The sequence below is a fragment of the Lipophrys pholis genome (assembly GCF_963383615.2).
Source record: "Lipophrys pholis genome assembly, chromosome: 1".
In the NCBI taxonomy this organism is placed as follows: domain Eukaryota; kingdom Metazoa; phylum Chordata; class Actinopteri; order Blenniiformes; family Blenniidae; genus Lipophrys; species Lipophrys pholis.
The window spans coordinates 24,661,660-24,677,975 of NC_137635.1; the positions used below are offsets into that span (position 1 = coordinate 24,661,660).

Consider the following 16,316-nt stretch of genomic DNA (forward strand, 5'->3'; position numbering starts at 1 on the left):
CGATGCAGTCGAAACGTGTTGGATTCAAAACCGTCTCTCCCGACTAATTTGTTGCTTAAAAAGAAACAATTTCTTAAAGTTACATGCCTGCACTCCAGACAAACCTGATCCCAGATGCACTTGAATGTATTATTTGAACTCAGATTCTTGTCTTCCTGCATCACAAACATCCCCATTGGTGTTGATTTTGTGTGTGAAAGTGTGACCAGATGGCTTTCCTGTGTGTGACGGCGTCTCTCTGTGTTTCCACAGTGAAGAAAGCCAAGCTGGACGGACCCCAAGGTAAGACCTGGGACCTGAAACAGGATGTACTGGCTGCTATGTGGTGTAAATCTTTTCCCATATTGAATGGAGGTGAAGGGACAGAGCATCTGCAGCTTGGTGACATCATGGTTTCCATATTGCTGCAGACTCCTGCTGTTGTAGGTGTTTTCATGCTAATGGGACTCTTTTCCATCCCTCTACAGAGAAGTTCAACACTTATGTGACTCTAAAGGTGCAAAATGTGAAGAGCACAACCATCGCTGTCAGGGGCAACTTGCCCAGCTGGGAGCAAGACTTCATGTTGTGAGTCCTCCGTCATCCCCTCCTTCATCCTCTCCTTCATCCTCTCCTTCCTCCATCCGAGTGCTTGTTGTTCCTGTTTCACACAGCTCTCCCTCCCTCCTGCTCTTCATCATCTGCTGCCCCTCTCATCATCGTTTCAAACCCTGGCTCTTTCCCAGCCTCTATGCTTCTTGATCGTCATCAGCTCCTCCTCCCCCTCCTCCTCTGCAGGTTATCCTCACTCCACCTCTCCCTGTATGAACTCTCGCTCTGCTCTCCAGGTATTATTAGCAGTCAGTTTCTGCCTTTCAATGAGTTTGTTTCAGCCATTGTTTCAATGAATATTGAATGATGGCATGCTGTGATCACTAAAATGAAGCAGAGCAGCAGCATATGGGCAATGAACAGTGCGGATCATTTAGCATGTGGGATGCAGCAGTCAGCATTACTGCAGAGTCCTGAGCAGCCTCTGTGATGTTCGGAGGCCTTGAGGATTGTACTGGGTTGCATCACTGAGGCTGTGTTATGTAATATTTAGGCTGCAGAGAAAGAGAAGCACCTCGAGGCCTCTTTTGAACTGCCATTAAATGACTGTGGCTTCTCAGCCACTGTCATGAATCAAACCAGCGCATTTCTTTAAAGGAGTCACCACTGAGTTGGGAAATCCACCTGCTCTATTTCGTAATTAAAGTTCCCACTTTGTCCCTCCAGGCATGCGATACAATCACCTCCTCCACTGCCTCCATTACGCTCTCCTCCTCTTTTCCATCCCGCTCTCCTTCTTCCTGTCCGGCTCCGGCTGTCTTGTGAATGTTTGATTCTCTCGGGCCTGCGTCCATCCAGACATGTTTGTATTTGTCACAGACAAGCCCACAATTAATTACTGAACATAATGCCAGAGATTTTGTGATATTGTGTTTTTCAAAGTGAGTGTGCTCAGATCTTTTATAATACCAGTTAAATAATATTGAGCCAAGTTTTGGTGACATTTTGACTGTTTTGAAAAAAATTGCCACTATTACCATTGCCCTTGGTCCCAGTTACAATATTGGGCGCATCTCCCCGTCTTTTTTCACTTTCCACTCTTTAATTTCTGATATCCATATCCAATGGGATTTTTCTGAGTTTTGACTTGCTTCCTTCACTGGGATGTTTTCTATGAACAGCACCCTGTTGGTGTCGGTTGTTTTGGGGCTTTAAGGAATCAGTGTTGAATTAAGAAGACTGTTTCTGAAGAGAAGATCAAACTGTGCATCATGCACATCATTGGTGTCCCACCCTGGTCCCAGAAGACCCAGTCCTGAACGTTTTGAATGTTTCCCTGCTGCAACACACCTGAACGCAATGAGTCGGTCATTATTGGACTTTCTGAGGCCACTGTTTACACGTACCTGGGTATCTGAAAAAACTGTGAAATTTCTCTGCGTTTGGGAGCATTCACACATAAACCAACTGCGACTCACCACAAACAATGATTCCTGAAAACTCCGGCCACAGTAGAGAGCTGGGTAAAATCCCTGTCTCTGTTTGCATGTAAAGGGGGGCAGGCGGAGATTTACGTCACAAGTCGTGACGTCCTGTTTTTTTTTTCCAGGATTCTGATTGGCTATAATGGCTTCATTCTTCTTGCTACACTGCCCCCTACAGGTTTGGCTGCACATAGCAGCTCTGAACCAGGTGGATATGTGGGTCAGTGTAAATTAAGATTTGTTTTTAAACATAGAGAGGGAACTATCCGTCTTTTTTAAAAAAAAAACTGGGTAGGTGTTAACATGGCCTTAGAAGCTCAGTGGGGGAATCATTAAATCCAGCTGAAGCAGAGCTGAAACATGCGGGACCGGGGCTCTCCAGAACCACTGACATAAACACATTTCAACATGATGTGTTTTATATTTGTCAGTGAGGCATCACAGTAGCTGTGTTCCTCCATCTGTAGTTGTAGGCCTGAGTTTAATCTGTAAAACAAATGCAGTGCTGATATTGAAGACAAACAAATGATTTGAGATTGGAAACCCCCTTGTGCTCAATTTGTCACAGGGGTTTTGGAACAAGTTCTCCAGATGTAATAGATGTTGTTTAGCTGCCAAGGAAACAAGTTATTGGCAAACACACACTCAGCATCAGCAGATTCTGCCAGAGGCGTTCACACATTCAAAGAAATTTACGAAGAAAAAAAATGAGTGCTTTTATTGTGTTTGTCAGTGTCTGTGTCATTGACTTGATTTGGAGTGATTTGGCCTTCCTCTGTCTCTGTAGTGAAATAAACCGCCTGGACTTGGGGCTGACAGTAGAGGTCTGGAACAAAGGCTTGATCTGGGACACCATGGTGGGCACTGTGTGGATTCCCCTTCGCAGCATCCGACAGTCCAATGAGGTTCGTCACTAACCACCATTCATTACTCAGCTGTACATCAGGACTAGACACACACACATACATTGTTATTGTCCATAGAGCATCCTTCAAAAAACAGGATTGAGACCCCCAAGACATCATTAAATACAAACTCATGAATAATACAATTATTAGACAACCCAATGAAACCAATTATGTTGTCATAATTAAAAAGCTCCCACCTTTTTACTATTTATGCAAAAAAAACCTGCCTGTGTGCATTAAGGCTGAACAATTTATTGTAAAAGACTGACTGTACTATATTAAATTATGTTTTGTTGCATTGTACTTTCATGCTCTGCATGTCATTGTATTTGGCCAATCAGCAGGAACCCAACTGTCCTCGAGTCCTCGAGTCTTTGAAACCTGCCACCAGCTAGATATAAGTGTGTGGAGCACTGAATGAGCTCTGCAATGGGGATTAGCACCAGGAGGAAGAGCACTGCCATTTAGGAGAATAAATCCCAAAACGCAAACTTGTTCAATATTAGGCTTTGTGTTTTGAAATCATATCATTATTGCAATAGTCAACAACTTTATTGCATATTGCATGTTCACCTGCAGCTTTAGTGAGCCTGCATTAAGGGGATGGGGCAGACACCCCCCCCCCCCCCCCCCACCCCCACCCCTTTTAGGAAAATACAGCCAATGTCCACCCTGGTATTTAATTAGAAGGGGTAATGAATAGAAGCTCATAATGTATGCATTGTAAAGCCTCAAACCCATATCAGTAAACTCTCTAGAATGCCTTGAGAGAGATTGACACCCCCCCCCCCCCCCCCCCCCCCCCCCACCCACACTGGTTGTGTCTGTGAACAGGAGGGTCCAGGGGAGTGGCTCACGCTGGACTCGCAGGTCATCATGGCTGATAATGAAATCTGCGGCACCAAAGATCCCACGCTGCACCTGGTGCTGCTCGACACACGCTTCGAACTGCCACTAGGTGAGAGAAAACCCCGGACTCTGTAGGCGAGGAGAAGATGGAGCAAATAAATAGTCTGTCAGTGTGTTTTCACAGCAAACAGTGATGGATGGACCCCAGTCCTCTATCCATCATTAATGAACATTTCTGTCTGTCTGTCTGTCTGTCTGTCTGTGTGTGTGTGTGTGTGTGTGTGTGTGTGTGTGTGTGTGTGTGTGTGTGTGTGTGTGTGTGTGTGTGTGTGTGTGTGTGTGTGTGTGTGTGTGTGTGTGTGTGTGTGTGTGTGTGTGTGTGTGTGTGTGTGTGTGGCTCTGCAGTGCGGGAGCTGTGCTCCTCTTAGCATTGATCTGGTCTCAGTTTCCTGCTGGTTCCTCTTCTTTCGGTCGATGATGAACCTGGCTCCTCAGATTGTGGACCTGAACTATATTTTTAAGTTTGCTTGGGCCCAGATTTCAATGTCTGTGTATTTTAAATGTGATTTAAGCCGGTTTCAACCACATCTGGGTTAATTGTTGCTCACCATGGGTTCATGAGCTGGAGGGGCTCTGCAGTTGAGATTCCTCCAAAGGTAAAGGCAGAAGCCAGAAACACACATGAAACAGCTGATCAACATCCATGAATCTGGAACAAAACCAGGCTTTTTTAGATTTCGTTTGAGCAGGAGTGTCCACGCCATGATGAGCTCACAAAGTATAAAAGTCACAAAGAAAACCTTCAACAATAACACACACTGGTAAAAAGTCCCCTTCAATACATTTTATGCAAAGCGACAGAATTAAGAAAAGAATCACGCTGAACTGAATAAATGTTTGATTTGACCGCCTGATTTTATGTGTTTTAGAACGTAATGTAGGTGGAACTGTTTTTAAATGTTTCTGGCTGTTTTTCTCACTCTGTGTTCAGACATCCCAGAGGATGAGGCGCGGTACTGGGCCAAAAAACTGGAGCAGCTCAATGCCATGAGGGACCAAGATGTAAGAGCTGTTTGATTTAATACCCCAGTTTATCCTCACTTTTCAGGAAGCAAACCAACACAATGAACAGGGAGAATATTTTTCTTCTAATCAGAAGCATCTCATTTGGTTTCTTGTTTTCTGAAGTGAAAACTCCCCCTAACTACCCCTTGCAGAGAGTCAGCATCCTTGTGAAGAAACCATCAATCATGACTGTTTTCCTCCATAATGTGAAGTGATCATTTCCTGGTAGAGAATGTGTGCATAATAATTTGCTGACTGCTGTCTGCTCCAGTATTCGTACCAGGAGGAGCAGGAACGTCCTCTCCGTGCGCCGGGGACTCAGTGCTGTGAGTAACACGTCCACACGTCCACGGAGCGGAGAACTGTTAAGCTGTAGAGATGGAGTTAGAATTGCTTCAGTGTGTGTGTGAGCGTCAGAGGGCAGGTAGGGTCAGTGGTGTTATCATGTGCTGAGGCTGCTTCAGGAGCAAACAGCAGACTCTCTTTTTTCCTGCTTGTGGGAGCTCTGATGTGTTACTGCTGTGGATGCATGACCATGTTTGAAAGCCACTGCGATTGTGAACTGATACGGAGCCCGTCCTGTTTCCCTGCAGGTAACTGGAGTCTGTGGGGAGACCAGCAGAGTAAGTGCAGATGCAGAACATAATCATATATTTACCCATCATGCAGCATTCATCACTCCATCATTAGAGCTGAGATTTAAGAACATTTTGAGCCTCTTTGTAGCTTAGTACTGAAGTTTGAACTGGAATTCAACTTTATGATGGGAAATGAGTAAAATGTTCATTTATTTGTTTAATAATTGTTGTTATAGAGTTAACCCTAACCCTAACCCACAGTTTCCCTGGTTGACAGTTTTCAGGTCCTGTTTTTGCATCGAAAGAAGAACACTTGATGGAAAGAGCAACAAATGAAACATGAAACTATGTTTTTACATTTTCTATTACCTCTAACATTTATATGATAATTTTCCTTATATTTACAAGTGTTCATTCAGAAGAAAACATCAAGAGATGTAGAGGAAGTTATTGAATACGGTCCCTGACCTGCTCAGGGGTGAATTTAAATCTAGAGTGTAATCTGTCATGTGAACTGTAAATAAGTATGACAGAAATAAGGAAGAACTACAATGATGTCAGTATTGGATATTGTACTTTATCGAGAAGGAAATATGACAATTATAGCTATGAAAGTAATAAAAACAGCTAATTGAAAGCTGTATGTTTAGTTTAGTACATAAACATGCATACTTACAATGAATGTATTTTTGCTGCAGTGATATGTTTTTCAAATCTAGTGAAACAAAATTCCTGCTCAACTCCTGTAAAACCGAACATTTAGAAATTGTGTCTGTCTAACAGTGTAGAAAGTTTCTAGTTCTTCATGTGTATGTCCACAGAGCGGCTGAAGACGGTCCCCTGTGTGGCAGCAGCTCTGCCTCCTGCTTATATAAGAGCCTGTCAGCTTCACCCACACAACTGCAGCAATTCATCTCATGTCAGTTTGCTCGGAGGCAACAAGGCCTGAGCGGGGGCGGGGGTGTGGTGAGAGCTGATGGAGTGAGCCAGACAGAAAGTGAGACATGTGGGGACCGTTTAAGTGAAAAAAACAAAGTTAGAGGCCTTTGATTAGTCCACAGATGAAGAAGTGAGTGTGATGATGGTTAAAGATGAACGGTTGACATATGGCTGTGATAGTGGTGAGCACTTCAGTGTGGGTGGAGTCTTTACTCTGGCGTGTTAAGGTTTGATCTGCTTGACTGGTGGTCATGTATTTTATGTAAAGATGCCCTCTGCAAGGGATCTGACAGTGATGGAGTGATGCCACTTCAGCATTTTTAATGACTATATTACTACAGGGTTGGTTCATTGTTGACCTGAGGTTTGTATTTGGTCCTATTCTTCATGCGTCGTCTTTCTGTGTGAGTAGATGAAGACCCCGACAGTGCTGTGGACGACAGAGACAGCGACTATCGCAGTGAAACCAGTAACAGCATCCCCCCTCCGTACTACAGCACGTCCCAGCCTAACGCCTCCGTACACCAGTATCCCATCAGCCATCAGCACCGCAGCTCCAGGAGCCACTCGTACCCCCACTCTGGCAACAGCCACGACCTGGACTACCACCCCCAGAGGACTGTCAGGTGTGTGCTCTCTCTCACACACTCACACACACACACCATGTCCAGTACACCTGCCTGCACGAGGTCCGTCCAGTCGCACGTCTCACCCAGCAGCTTTGGAAAGGAATTCATTCTTTGAGTGGTCAAGCCTTTCTAATGAACAGAGTCACTGTTTAACTTTGGTCCTGCTTTCATTTCCATGACAAACCAGAATCTTTAAAGACAAATGTGTGCAATTGTTGAATACAGCAGGCAGTATATAAAGTATATTAATAATGTTTGACAACTTGGTAACCTTTAAAATAATTCAGTTTCATCTTGTTTTGCCCAAAAGTCTTTTCAATAATTGTTTCTGGCTTTGTCGCTTTGTGGGAGTGATTGATTAGAAAAGAGGCGGCAGAGACGAGGACCAGGTTGAATAGAGCTTGTCCAGTGTCTGTAGACGGAGACACGGTGTCTGTAGACGGAGACACGGTGTCTGTAGACGGAGACACGGTGTCTGACACATCGAAGAGCGAAGCAGGAGACTCCAGGGTCCCAACACTCAGACTCTCCCATCACCATGTCCACTGAAGTCAAACACACACACACACACACACACACACACACACACACACACACACACACACACACACACACACACACACACACACACACACACACACACACACACACACACACACACACACACACACACACACACACACACCCAGCAGAGCTGAGGGTTTCACACACTGTTTCTGGCTGTTCAGACTGAAATGTTTGCTGATGTTTCTCCAGAAGCAGATGAACCACTGCAGCTTGTTTAGAAGATCTCTGAACGGGCCTCTGACATGAATTCAAACAGGACACATGGCAACGCAAGAGGAAATGGCAATGAAATGAAAACACTACTACAAATACAATAGAACTCTGCATTGATGTTATTTCTGAACTATTACTTTTTTAAACTGTGAAAAGTACAGTTAACCGTATCTCGGCTCTTGGTTTGACTTTAAGTAGCTAGCTTGGCTGCATTGATCCCTGAATGCACATTAAGCTCACAAGATTTTGAAACAGAATCATTTGCAGACAGATTTCAAATTAGAAATGTTTTGTTAGTTAAAGACTGATGAGTTAATGAAAAGCACAGAAACTCAAATGGGAGCTGATGGATGCTTTCATTTAGAGAATATGACTAACTGTTCTACCAAAATAGCCTGAGAGCCACGCTGTCAGGGGAAGTTTGTAAAACCACCCAGACTGCAACAGCCAGAGAGGTTTTCTGGACATTTCACTGGATCCTCATCAGAAGGTTTCATTACAATTGGCTTTCTGTTGAGATTGGAGTCATTTTCTGAAGTAATTGTTTGGTTTTTGTGAAAATATCGGCGTTCTCATCCCTTTTACTCTGTGCCCCAACAAAGAAAAACTTTAAAGTTAAAGATTGTTATGGCACCATTTTACCTTCTCCTTGTCCCTCTGCTGTGACTCCAGCTTCTCCTTGTCCCTCTGCTGTGACTCCAGCTTCTCCTTGTCCCTCTGCTGTGACTCCAGCTTCTCCCTGTCCCTCTGCTGTGACTCCAGCTTCTCCCTGTCCCTCTGCTGTGACTCCAGCTTCTCCCTGTCCCTCTGCTGTGACTCCAGCTTCTCCCTGTCCCTCTGCTGTGACTCCAGCTTCTCCTTGTCCCTCTGCTGTGACTCCAGCTTCTCCTTGTCCCTCTGCTGTGACTCCAGCTTCTCCTTGTCCCTCTGCTGTGACTCCAGCTTCTCCCTGTCCCTCTGCTGTGACTCCAGCTTCTCCCTGTCCCTCTGCTGTGACTCCAGCTTCTCCCTGTCCCTCTGCTGTGACTCCAGCTTCTCCTTGTCCCTCTGCTGTGACTCCAGCTTCTCCCTGTCCCTCTGCTGTGACTCCAGCTTCTCCCTGTCCCTCTGCTGTGACTCCAGCTTCTCCTTGTCCCTCTGCTGTGACTCCAGCTTCTCCCTGTCCCTCTGCTGTGACTCCAGCTTCTCCTTGTCCCTCTGCTGTGACTCCAGCTTCTCCTTGTCCCTCTGCTGTGACTCCAGCTTCTCCCTGTCCCTCTGCTGTGACTCCAGCTTCTCCCTGTCCCTCTGCTGTGACTCCAGCTTCTCCCTGTCCCTCTGCTGTGACTCCAGCTTCTCCTTGTCCCTCTGCTGTGACTCCAGCTTCTCCCTGTCCCTCTGCTGTGACTCCAGCTTCTCCCTGTCCCTCTGCTGTGACTCCAGCTTCTCCCTGTCCCTCTGCTGTGACTCCAGCTTCTCCCTGTCCCTCTGCTGTGACTCCAGCTTCTCCCTGTCCCTCTGCTGTGACTCCAGCTTCTCCTTGTCCCTCTGCTGTGACTCCAGCTTCTCCCTGTCCCTCTGCTGTGACTCCAGCTTCTCCCTGTCCCTCTGCTGTGACTCCAGCTTCTCCCTGTCCCTCTGCTGTGACTCCAGCTTCTCCTTGTCCCTCTGCTGTGACTCCAGCTTCTCCCTGTCCCTCTGCTGTGACTCCAGCTTCTCCTTGTCCCTCTGCTGTGACTCCAGCTTCTCCCTGTCCCTCTGCTGTGACTCCAGCTTCTCCCTGTCCCTCTGCTGTGACTCCAGCTTCTCCCTGTCCCTCTGCTGTGACTCCAGCTTCTCCTTGTCCCTCTGCTGTGACTCCAGCTTCTCCTTGTCCCTCTGCTGTGACTCCAGCTTCTCCTTGTCCCTCTGCTGTGACTCCAGCTTCTCCCTGTCCCTCTGCATTGCCTCCTCACGGCTCTGGTCACTGTACGTGGCGGCCTGGAAAGGTCTCATGTCTCCGGTGGTGAGTCCTGTGTTGTAGCGGCAGTGCAGGACTTCAGAGCGTTGTGGATGCTCTATTCATGTTTCTGGTGGGGAAACTCTCTGAGAGATTTTTGAGGACAGTGTCCTCCGTTAGTTTCCCCATAAATCCTGCAACCGCTCCGACGTCACCACCAGAGCTGATTGGAACAAATCCCACTTCATTATTTCCAAGTTGTCCTGCAAGGCGGCTTCTGATTGGTCAATCCAACACAACACCTCCCTCACCACCGGAACCAATTGCTTCAGCCGCTGTTTGTACCTGGACAGGAGGAGGGTGGAGGCTGGTCAGAGTGTACCTGGACAGGAGGAGGGTGGAGCCTGGTCAGACTGTACCTGGACAGGAGGAGGGTGGAGGTGTGGCCAGAGTGTACCAGGACAGGAGGAGGGTGGAGCCTGGTCAGACTGTACCTGGACAGGAGGAGGGTGGAGGTGTGGCCAGAGTGTACCAGGACAGGAGGAGGGTGGAGGCTGGTCAGACTGTACCTGGACAGGAGGAGGGTGGAGGTGTGGCCAGAGTGTACCAGGACAGGAGGAGGGTGGAGGCTGGTCAGACTGTACCTGGACAGGAGGAGGGTGGAGGTGTGGCCAGACTGTACCCGGACAGGAGGAGGGTGGAGGCTGGTCCGACTGGTCATATGGTGGCTGGATCTTTGCTGCAGAGCGTCTCTGAAGGGACAGTGACCCAGAGTTCAATCTCCTCTGGGGGGAAGGTGATGTGCTGGAGATGTTCCAGCTTCACCTTCCTCAGGTTGGACCAATTAAAACCCCCGCTCACCATGAGGGCTGCTTCCTGGTGGTTAGCCAGGTAGCGGGTGATAGCATCGTGCAGCTCGGCTAATGCAGCGTCCGTGTCCACGTGCAGAGGATGATGGAGTTGAATTCACGGGCTAGAAGATAGAGATAGAAAGGCCAGCCGTTAATGGTTAAGAGTTCCAGGTTGGGCGTGCAGGACTTGGAGAGATAAACAATCTGTACCAGTTGTTGTTGGTCATTAGACTTTCCCGACTCAGCAGTTCTGTCCATATGATGAACGGCATGGCACTTGTGGAAATACAGAGAAACTAGAAAAAGATAAATTAGGATATAAGCAATCATGTAATCAATGACAAACACCACAAAATCAAGCTTGTTGTATTAAATCTGTTTTTAAGCTTCAAAATCACGTATTCTTTCATTTGTTAGAGCCTGAAAATGTTTTTCAGTCGTATATATCAGTCAGAGGATTCCTGTACGGGGCTGGAGCATCCTGTTCTAACTGTAAACTGCCAGGGCATTGATGCCTTGTAATGTCAGTTGAAAACCTTAATTTGACATTCAAATTAAGGCTCACAAAGATTGTTTACATTAAACCAGTCTGAAGAAACACGTAGACAATTAGACATGAATGTCATTATATTGAGGACATGGCAGGAGTTAAACATTCTGAAATATTTCAGTGGAAATCTATTTTATTTCATATCTGCACAGAATTTTGATTAAAATGCAGCTAATTGATGAGAATATTGCAGGACATTATGTGATTATTAAACTTGTTTTTTGTGGTTTGAATACTGTAATATGTATTTCATCTCTTTTGGGTTCAAATTATTTTGTTTCAATGGTTCAATGAAAAGTAATGTTTTTCCTATAGTGGATAATAAAGAACCCTAATAACAGTTTATTTAAAGCACTGTGTAAGTTTAACGTGTATTAAACTTGGATTATGTTCTTTTATTTCTGTATTATTTTTAGTTTGGAAGAAATGTGCTCACTTGGCTAATAGATTATTTCCATTTTATATGTCATCTTTCCTTTAAGGTTTGAGTTTGTACTTTCTATGAAAAATCAATGTTACATGTTACAGTAACTTAAAGTTTTTTATTATCTCTCGTCCTTTTCCCCTCCTTCACCTCCTTGTTTTGTTCCTCCTTCTATTTTTTCTTCTCCTTAATCTTTCATTAATTTCTTCTTTTTCTCCTCTTTTCCTTCTCCCTTTTCCCCTCTACCTTGTCTTCTTCCTCCTCTTTGTCCTGCCCCTGTTTCCCTTCCTTCTTCTCCTCCTGGTTCTGCTCTTCTTCCTCCCTCTCCTGCCTCAGTCCCACGGGGAGCTATGCTTCCTCTGCAGAGCTCAGCCGTTGCAGCAGTCAGCTGAGTGAGGAAGACTATGGTGGGGAGTATGGGGAGCGGGACCCTTACGATGAGAATGACTCCTACCACTCCTGCCACTCCTCCGTCAGCTACAGTAAAGGTTCCCCGGACTGGGACCCCGACGAGACGCAGGGGGCTTACAGCGACGAGGGCGGGTACAGCAAAGATGGCGGAGAAGAGGCGGCTCTGTACGAGGAGGATGATGGAGGGCTGTACGATGGGGAGGAGGAAGGCCTGTATGAGGATGAGGAGATGATGTATGAGGATGAGGATCTGTACAATCTGGATGGGACCCTCAGTGAGGACATGGAGCCTCCGTTCACCCCCACCCCGACGTCACCCCCACCCTCCACGCTCAATGTGCCCGGCTCCAGGCCTCCTCTGGAGAAACAGCCCTCCCTCCACCAACAGCAGCCCCCAACTCAACCCCCCAGCCAAACTCTCAACCAGGCCCACCCACCGGGCACAGCACTGCCCCCCACCGGGCAACAGCCAGCCCCCCCGCCCAAACAGCCCCCCCAGCCTCAGCCTCAGCCTCAGCCTCAGCCTCAGCCTCAGCCGACTCCGGCCGCCTCCTCCTTCTTCTCCATGGCCAAACCGTTAACGGCTGCAGTCAGCGGCTTGGCCTCCACCTTCCTGTCGTCTGTTCCCGCTGCCCAGCCGGCCCACCCTCACCCCCCAGCCTCAGCCGCACCTCAGCAGTCTCCTGCAGCTACCTCCGTCCCCCCATCCCACCCGGCCACCCTGGCTAACTCTGCATCCCAGCCCCCCTCCACCACCACGGGCCCTTTGTCCCAGCAGACTCCCTCCACATCCCCTCCATCACACCTCAGTGGGCCCTCCACGCAGCCCGCCGCTGCCGCCACCACTGAGGACCAGGCGGCCCCCCCGCCAGAGGAAGAGCCATGGCTGGAGGAGGACATGATGCTGGGGGAGGAGGCCAAGACGCCTCCTGCTCCGCATGAGGAGAAGCTCGCCGAGGATCAGGAGGAGGAGCAGTTTGAGGAGGACCGGCTGCTGACGCCGGTGGAGCAAACAGAGACTCCACCTGAGAGGTAAGTGGGTAGAGAACAAGATGGATGAATCCATTCAACAACAAAAACAGACTAAAAAAAGAATCAGTGAGTCACAACTGGTACAAATCTGTCAGCTAAAGATACTCTCACTGAACAAAATCCCAAAATATGCCTTTTGATTTTAGTCCTCCAGTTGTGGAGGAGCCGAAGGAGCCGGTGGATCCAGCAGTCCGAGCCAAAGAGAACTGGCTGCGGCTCTACAACAAAGTGTTGGAGCAGCTCCGGGAGGTAGGAGCTCCGTCCCCATCTCCGTCCCCACTGTCCAGCTGTCCTCCAGCTGCAGACCTGATTCAGCTCCACTCTGTCATCTGAAACATTCACCTGAGTTCAAGACACTCAGAAAGTTTCTGCCAGCTCTTTGAAATATACATGTGCTGTGTATTATTCATGTGCAGAGCCAGAGTACACCCAGTGACTTCCTGAATTCTATTCTTAGTGTTTCATCCAGACGTCACAAAGCAGACTTCATGTGTTTCAGAGTGTATAATTTATATCTTTTGGTCTTCCTGAGATGAAAATAGTTGGATGCAGCACCACAACCGCTTGACAAAACTGCATGATTTACCTGCGACTTGCATATTTGATTTGCATCTTATGTTGCTATTCATTACATTTGAATTCAGTTGTGCAGGGATTAATCACTTGCTTTGATGTTTTTGTTCATGTCTGTCGTGTTTCTTTTATACATTTGGCTTCTGTTGCCTTGCTGTCTATATTTTTGTATTTTTTGTTTGTTTGTGCCGACCCACTTTGTTTTCTCTCCAGTTTCATGTCATTACCATAATGACACTCACATGCACTTTGCTCGGCCACCATTGGAGCATGCTGGCAGGTAGGTACAGCCTGAACCAAGCACTACAGGCACCTTCATTCCATTCACTCACCTGCACAAAACTGAGAAGCTTTTCCTTTCAGCTTGCACAAGTTTTACACTAAAACAAATTTGGTTGATCCTGAAACATTTGAACTCAAACATTAATGAGACGAAGGCTTTCTGTAGACTTGCATGACTGACTGCTGATTTTTCAATCCGTTTGAGCAGGATTGTGTTTTGAGCTTTTCAGGATTTCTTTTGATCTCAATTTTGATAATGTGCTATGTCATTTTTGTTAGCTTAACTTCATTTTCCCAGGGTTTTTCGCTGGACTACAGTCTACAATCTTTCTATCAATCACAACTCAGCACACCAGATGGGATATGGTTTTATCTGTCAATCAATCAATCAACCAATCATTCATAAAACACCTATCAGACATTAGAGTAACGGGAAGTGCTTTACAGGAAATTGACAAAAATACAAAAGACAGACAAATCATTGCACGCATACAGATGTGTGTGCAAATGCATCTGTGCATACACCCCGACACAAAGCTGCATTCATGTACGGAGAACAGTATGCAAACAAAATGAATTAAAGGTATGTAAACATAGTAAATGATGGATCCATCGGATAAACAGCCAGAAAAAAAAATATTGCTTCCAGAAATAATGTCTCTGAAACCCAGCTGATGATTTCAGTATCCAAAGGCAACAGGAAGACCCAAAACGGCCTGTTTCTCCTCTTTTCCCCTCAGGCTCGAGGAGAAACCTCCAACTCTCTGTGGTTCGGTAAAGGAGGGTAAGTGTCCTATAATTTACTCTCTGACACAAAAAGCCCCCGTATATCACTCAGTAGTTAGATGAGGAAACACAATAACCTCCCAAATGAAATGGATTCAAAATAATCTGTGGCTCGTTGGGGAAATCTGCCCCTGCTGCTCCAAGCTGAAAATGCCCTTGGGTCCAGGGATCCTCTGGTGTATTTCCATCTGATGCTGGGGCTCGTTCAGCTTGTGGCATTTAGCCAATGAGCATCGAGCGGCACTGGGCTGCCCCCACTGAGCTGGCAGGCCGTCTGTAGAGGAGGCAGACCTCAGATTGGAACTGACGCTGCATACTGAATCAGACTCTCAGGTTGGTTCTGTGTCGGGCTCACGACTCCAGAAGGGGCAGCCTGGTAATTAAAGTCTCTGTTGAAGTCCTTGAGAAATCCTTGACTGGCTCAGCGTCAGAAGACTGGTTGAGATAAATGAAGCTGCAAAACATTTCACAAGAACACAGTTTGATGGCAAAGATGTACATAATGCTGGTGAGGGCTGTTCTCTTTCAGAATGGGAGGCGCTCTTTACAGTATCGACAGCATGCCGGACCTGAGGAAGAGGAAGGCCATTCCACTCGTCAGAGATCTGGTGAGAGAGAAAAAACATGAATGCAGACGAACCAGCATCCAACATTATGTTTTCTGTTGGAAATTTAGATTTAGTTTAGTTTCAGATGACTCAGAGTGTTATGATGGTGTTATGGAGGCTGGAAATGGGGCGTTTCCCCAATCAGTTAACATGTGCTGTATTGGAAACGCTCGTAAAGTAAGTGAGTGTGTGGGTTGATCATCACATAAGCAATAGCACAACCCTCCATCTCCACCTGGTGACGTCCAGAACACACTGCTGTGCACTCCTTCCTCTCACGCCTGCAGGGTGCCTCCAGGGGGATTCAGACAAATGTCTTTACATTTGGCTCTTCACTCAACAACCACTTCCCTGTTTAAGTGCTTCTTAGCACCGATAATCTGCTGTAGCTCGAGCTGAGTGGCTGGAGAGTGTTGGAGGAAACGTTACTGCACATGAACACCTAAACCTTATGGACGATCATGAAGAACAAAAGCTGCTTCGCTCACTTATTTTCATACATGTTACACAATGATGCTGCCACTGCTGGATAATAATAGGAAGTTAATGTTAAATTTCTATTATTTATTTATTTGTTTATTGTGTTTGTGCTTTGAAATCTGACCGTGGTCCAGACTTATTGAAAGCATTCAGCTGCTAAATTCTAGTGTTTATGTGTTTAGGGGAATTTACACATCAAGACTTTTTAAAGACTGAGTCTTCCTGCTGCTGTGCTTGATCTGTTGATTCATTAGTACAACTGTGATGTTACTTTGATTATAGCAATTAATCAGCTCCCCGAGATGAGTCACACACCCACAACTTTATGTACCTCAAATACGTTCTCACCTCATCCTCTTCTTCTTCTTCTTCCTCTTCCTCTCTCCTTTTAACCCTCATCATCAGGCAATGGTAAGTGTTTATTCACTTTGATGGAAATCATATAGACCTTCATGCTGGAGTTTATATTGGAAGATGAATATGAGTTTGTCAAACCTATCGATCTCAGTCGCTGGTGCAGAACTCACGGAAAGCCGGGATCACGTCCGCGATGGCCTCGACCACGCTAGGCAACGAAGAACTGGTGAGTCTGTCCTCTTCACCTCACGTCTCTTCAGAATCATGTCACTGCAGCTGGA

At 46.6% G+C, this 16,316-nt stretch overlaps 1 protein-coding gene across 1 annotated transcript in view; it reads left to right on the top strand.

Annotated features, from left to right (window-relative positions):
• Positions 1–209: 209 nt before the first annotated feature.
• The window catches only part of LOC308108832 (protein unc-13 homolog A), a gene marked incomplete at both ends in the record, with an annotated part of 61,199 nt that continues 45,092 nt past the window's right edge, over positions 210–16,316 (top strand). Inside the window, 13 exons of the mRNA XM_080462092.1 lie at positions 210–282; positions 468–567; positions 2,803–2,920; positions 3,758–3,881; positions 4,764–4,834; positions 5,109–5,163; positions 5,431–5,460; positions 6,767–6,980; positions 11,843–12,949; positions 13,096–13,198; positions 14,545–14,588; positions 15,120–15,198; positions 16,187–16,261. Coding sequence (XP_080318218.1) covers positions 210–282; positions 468–567; positions 2,803–2,920; positions 3,758–3,881; positions 4,764–4,834; positions 5,109–5,163; positions 5,431–5,460; positions 6,767–6,980; positions 11,843–12,949; positions 13,096–13,198; positions 14,545–14,588; positions 15,120–15,198; positions 16,187–16,261 — 2,193 coding nt within the window. The remainder of the gene's footprint in view (positions 283–467; positions 568–2,802; positions 2,921–3,757; positions 3,882–4,763; positions 4,835–5,108; positions 5,164–5,430; positions 5,461–6,766; positions 6,981–11,842; positions 12,950–13,095; positions 13,199–14,544; positions 14,589–15,119; positions 15,199–16,186; positions 16,262–16,316) is intronic.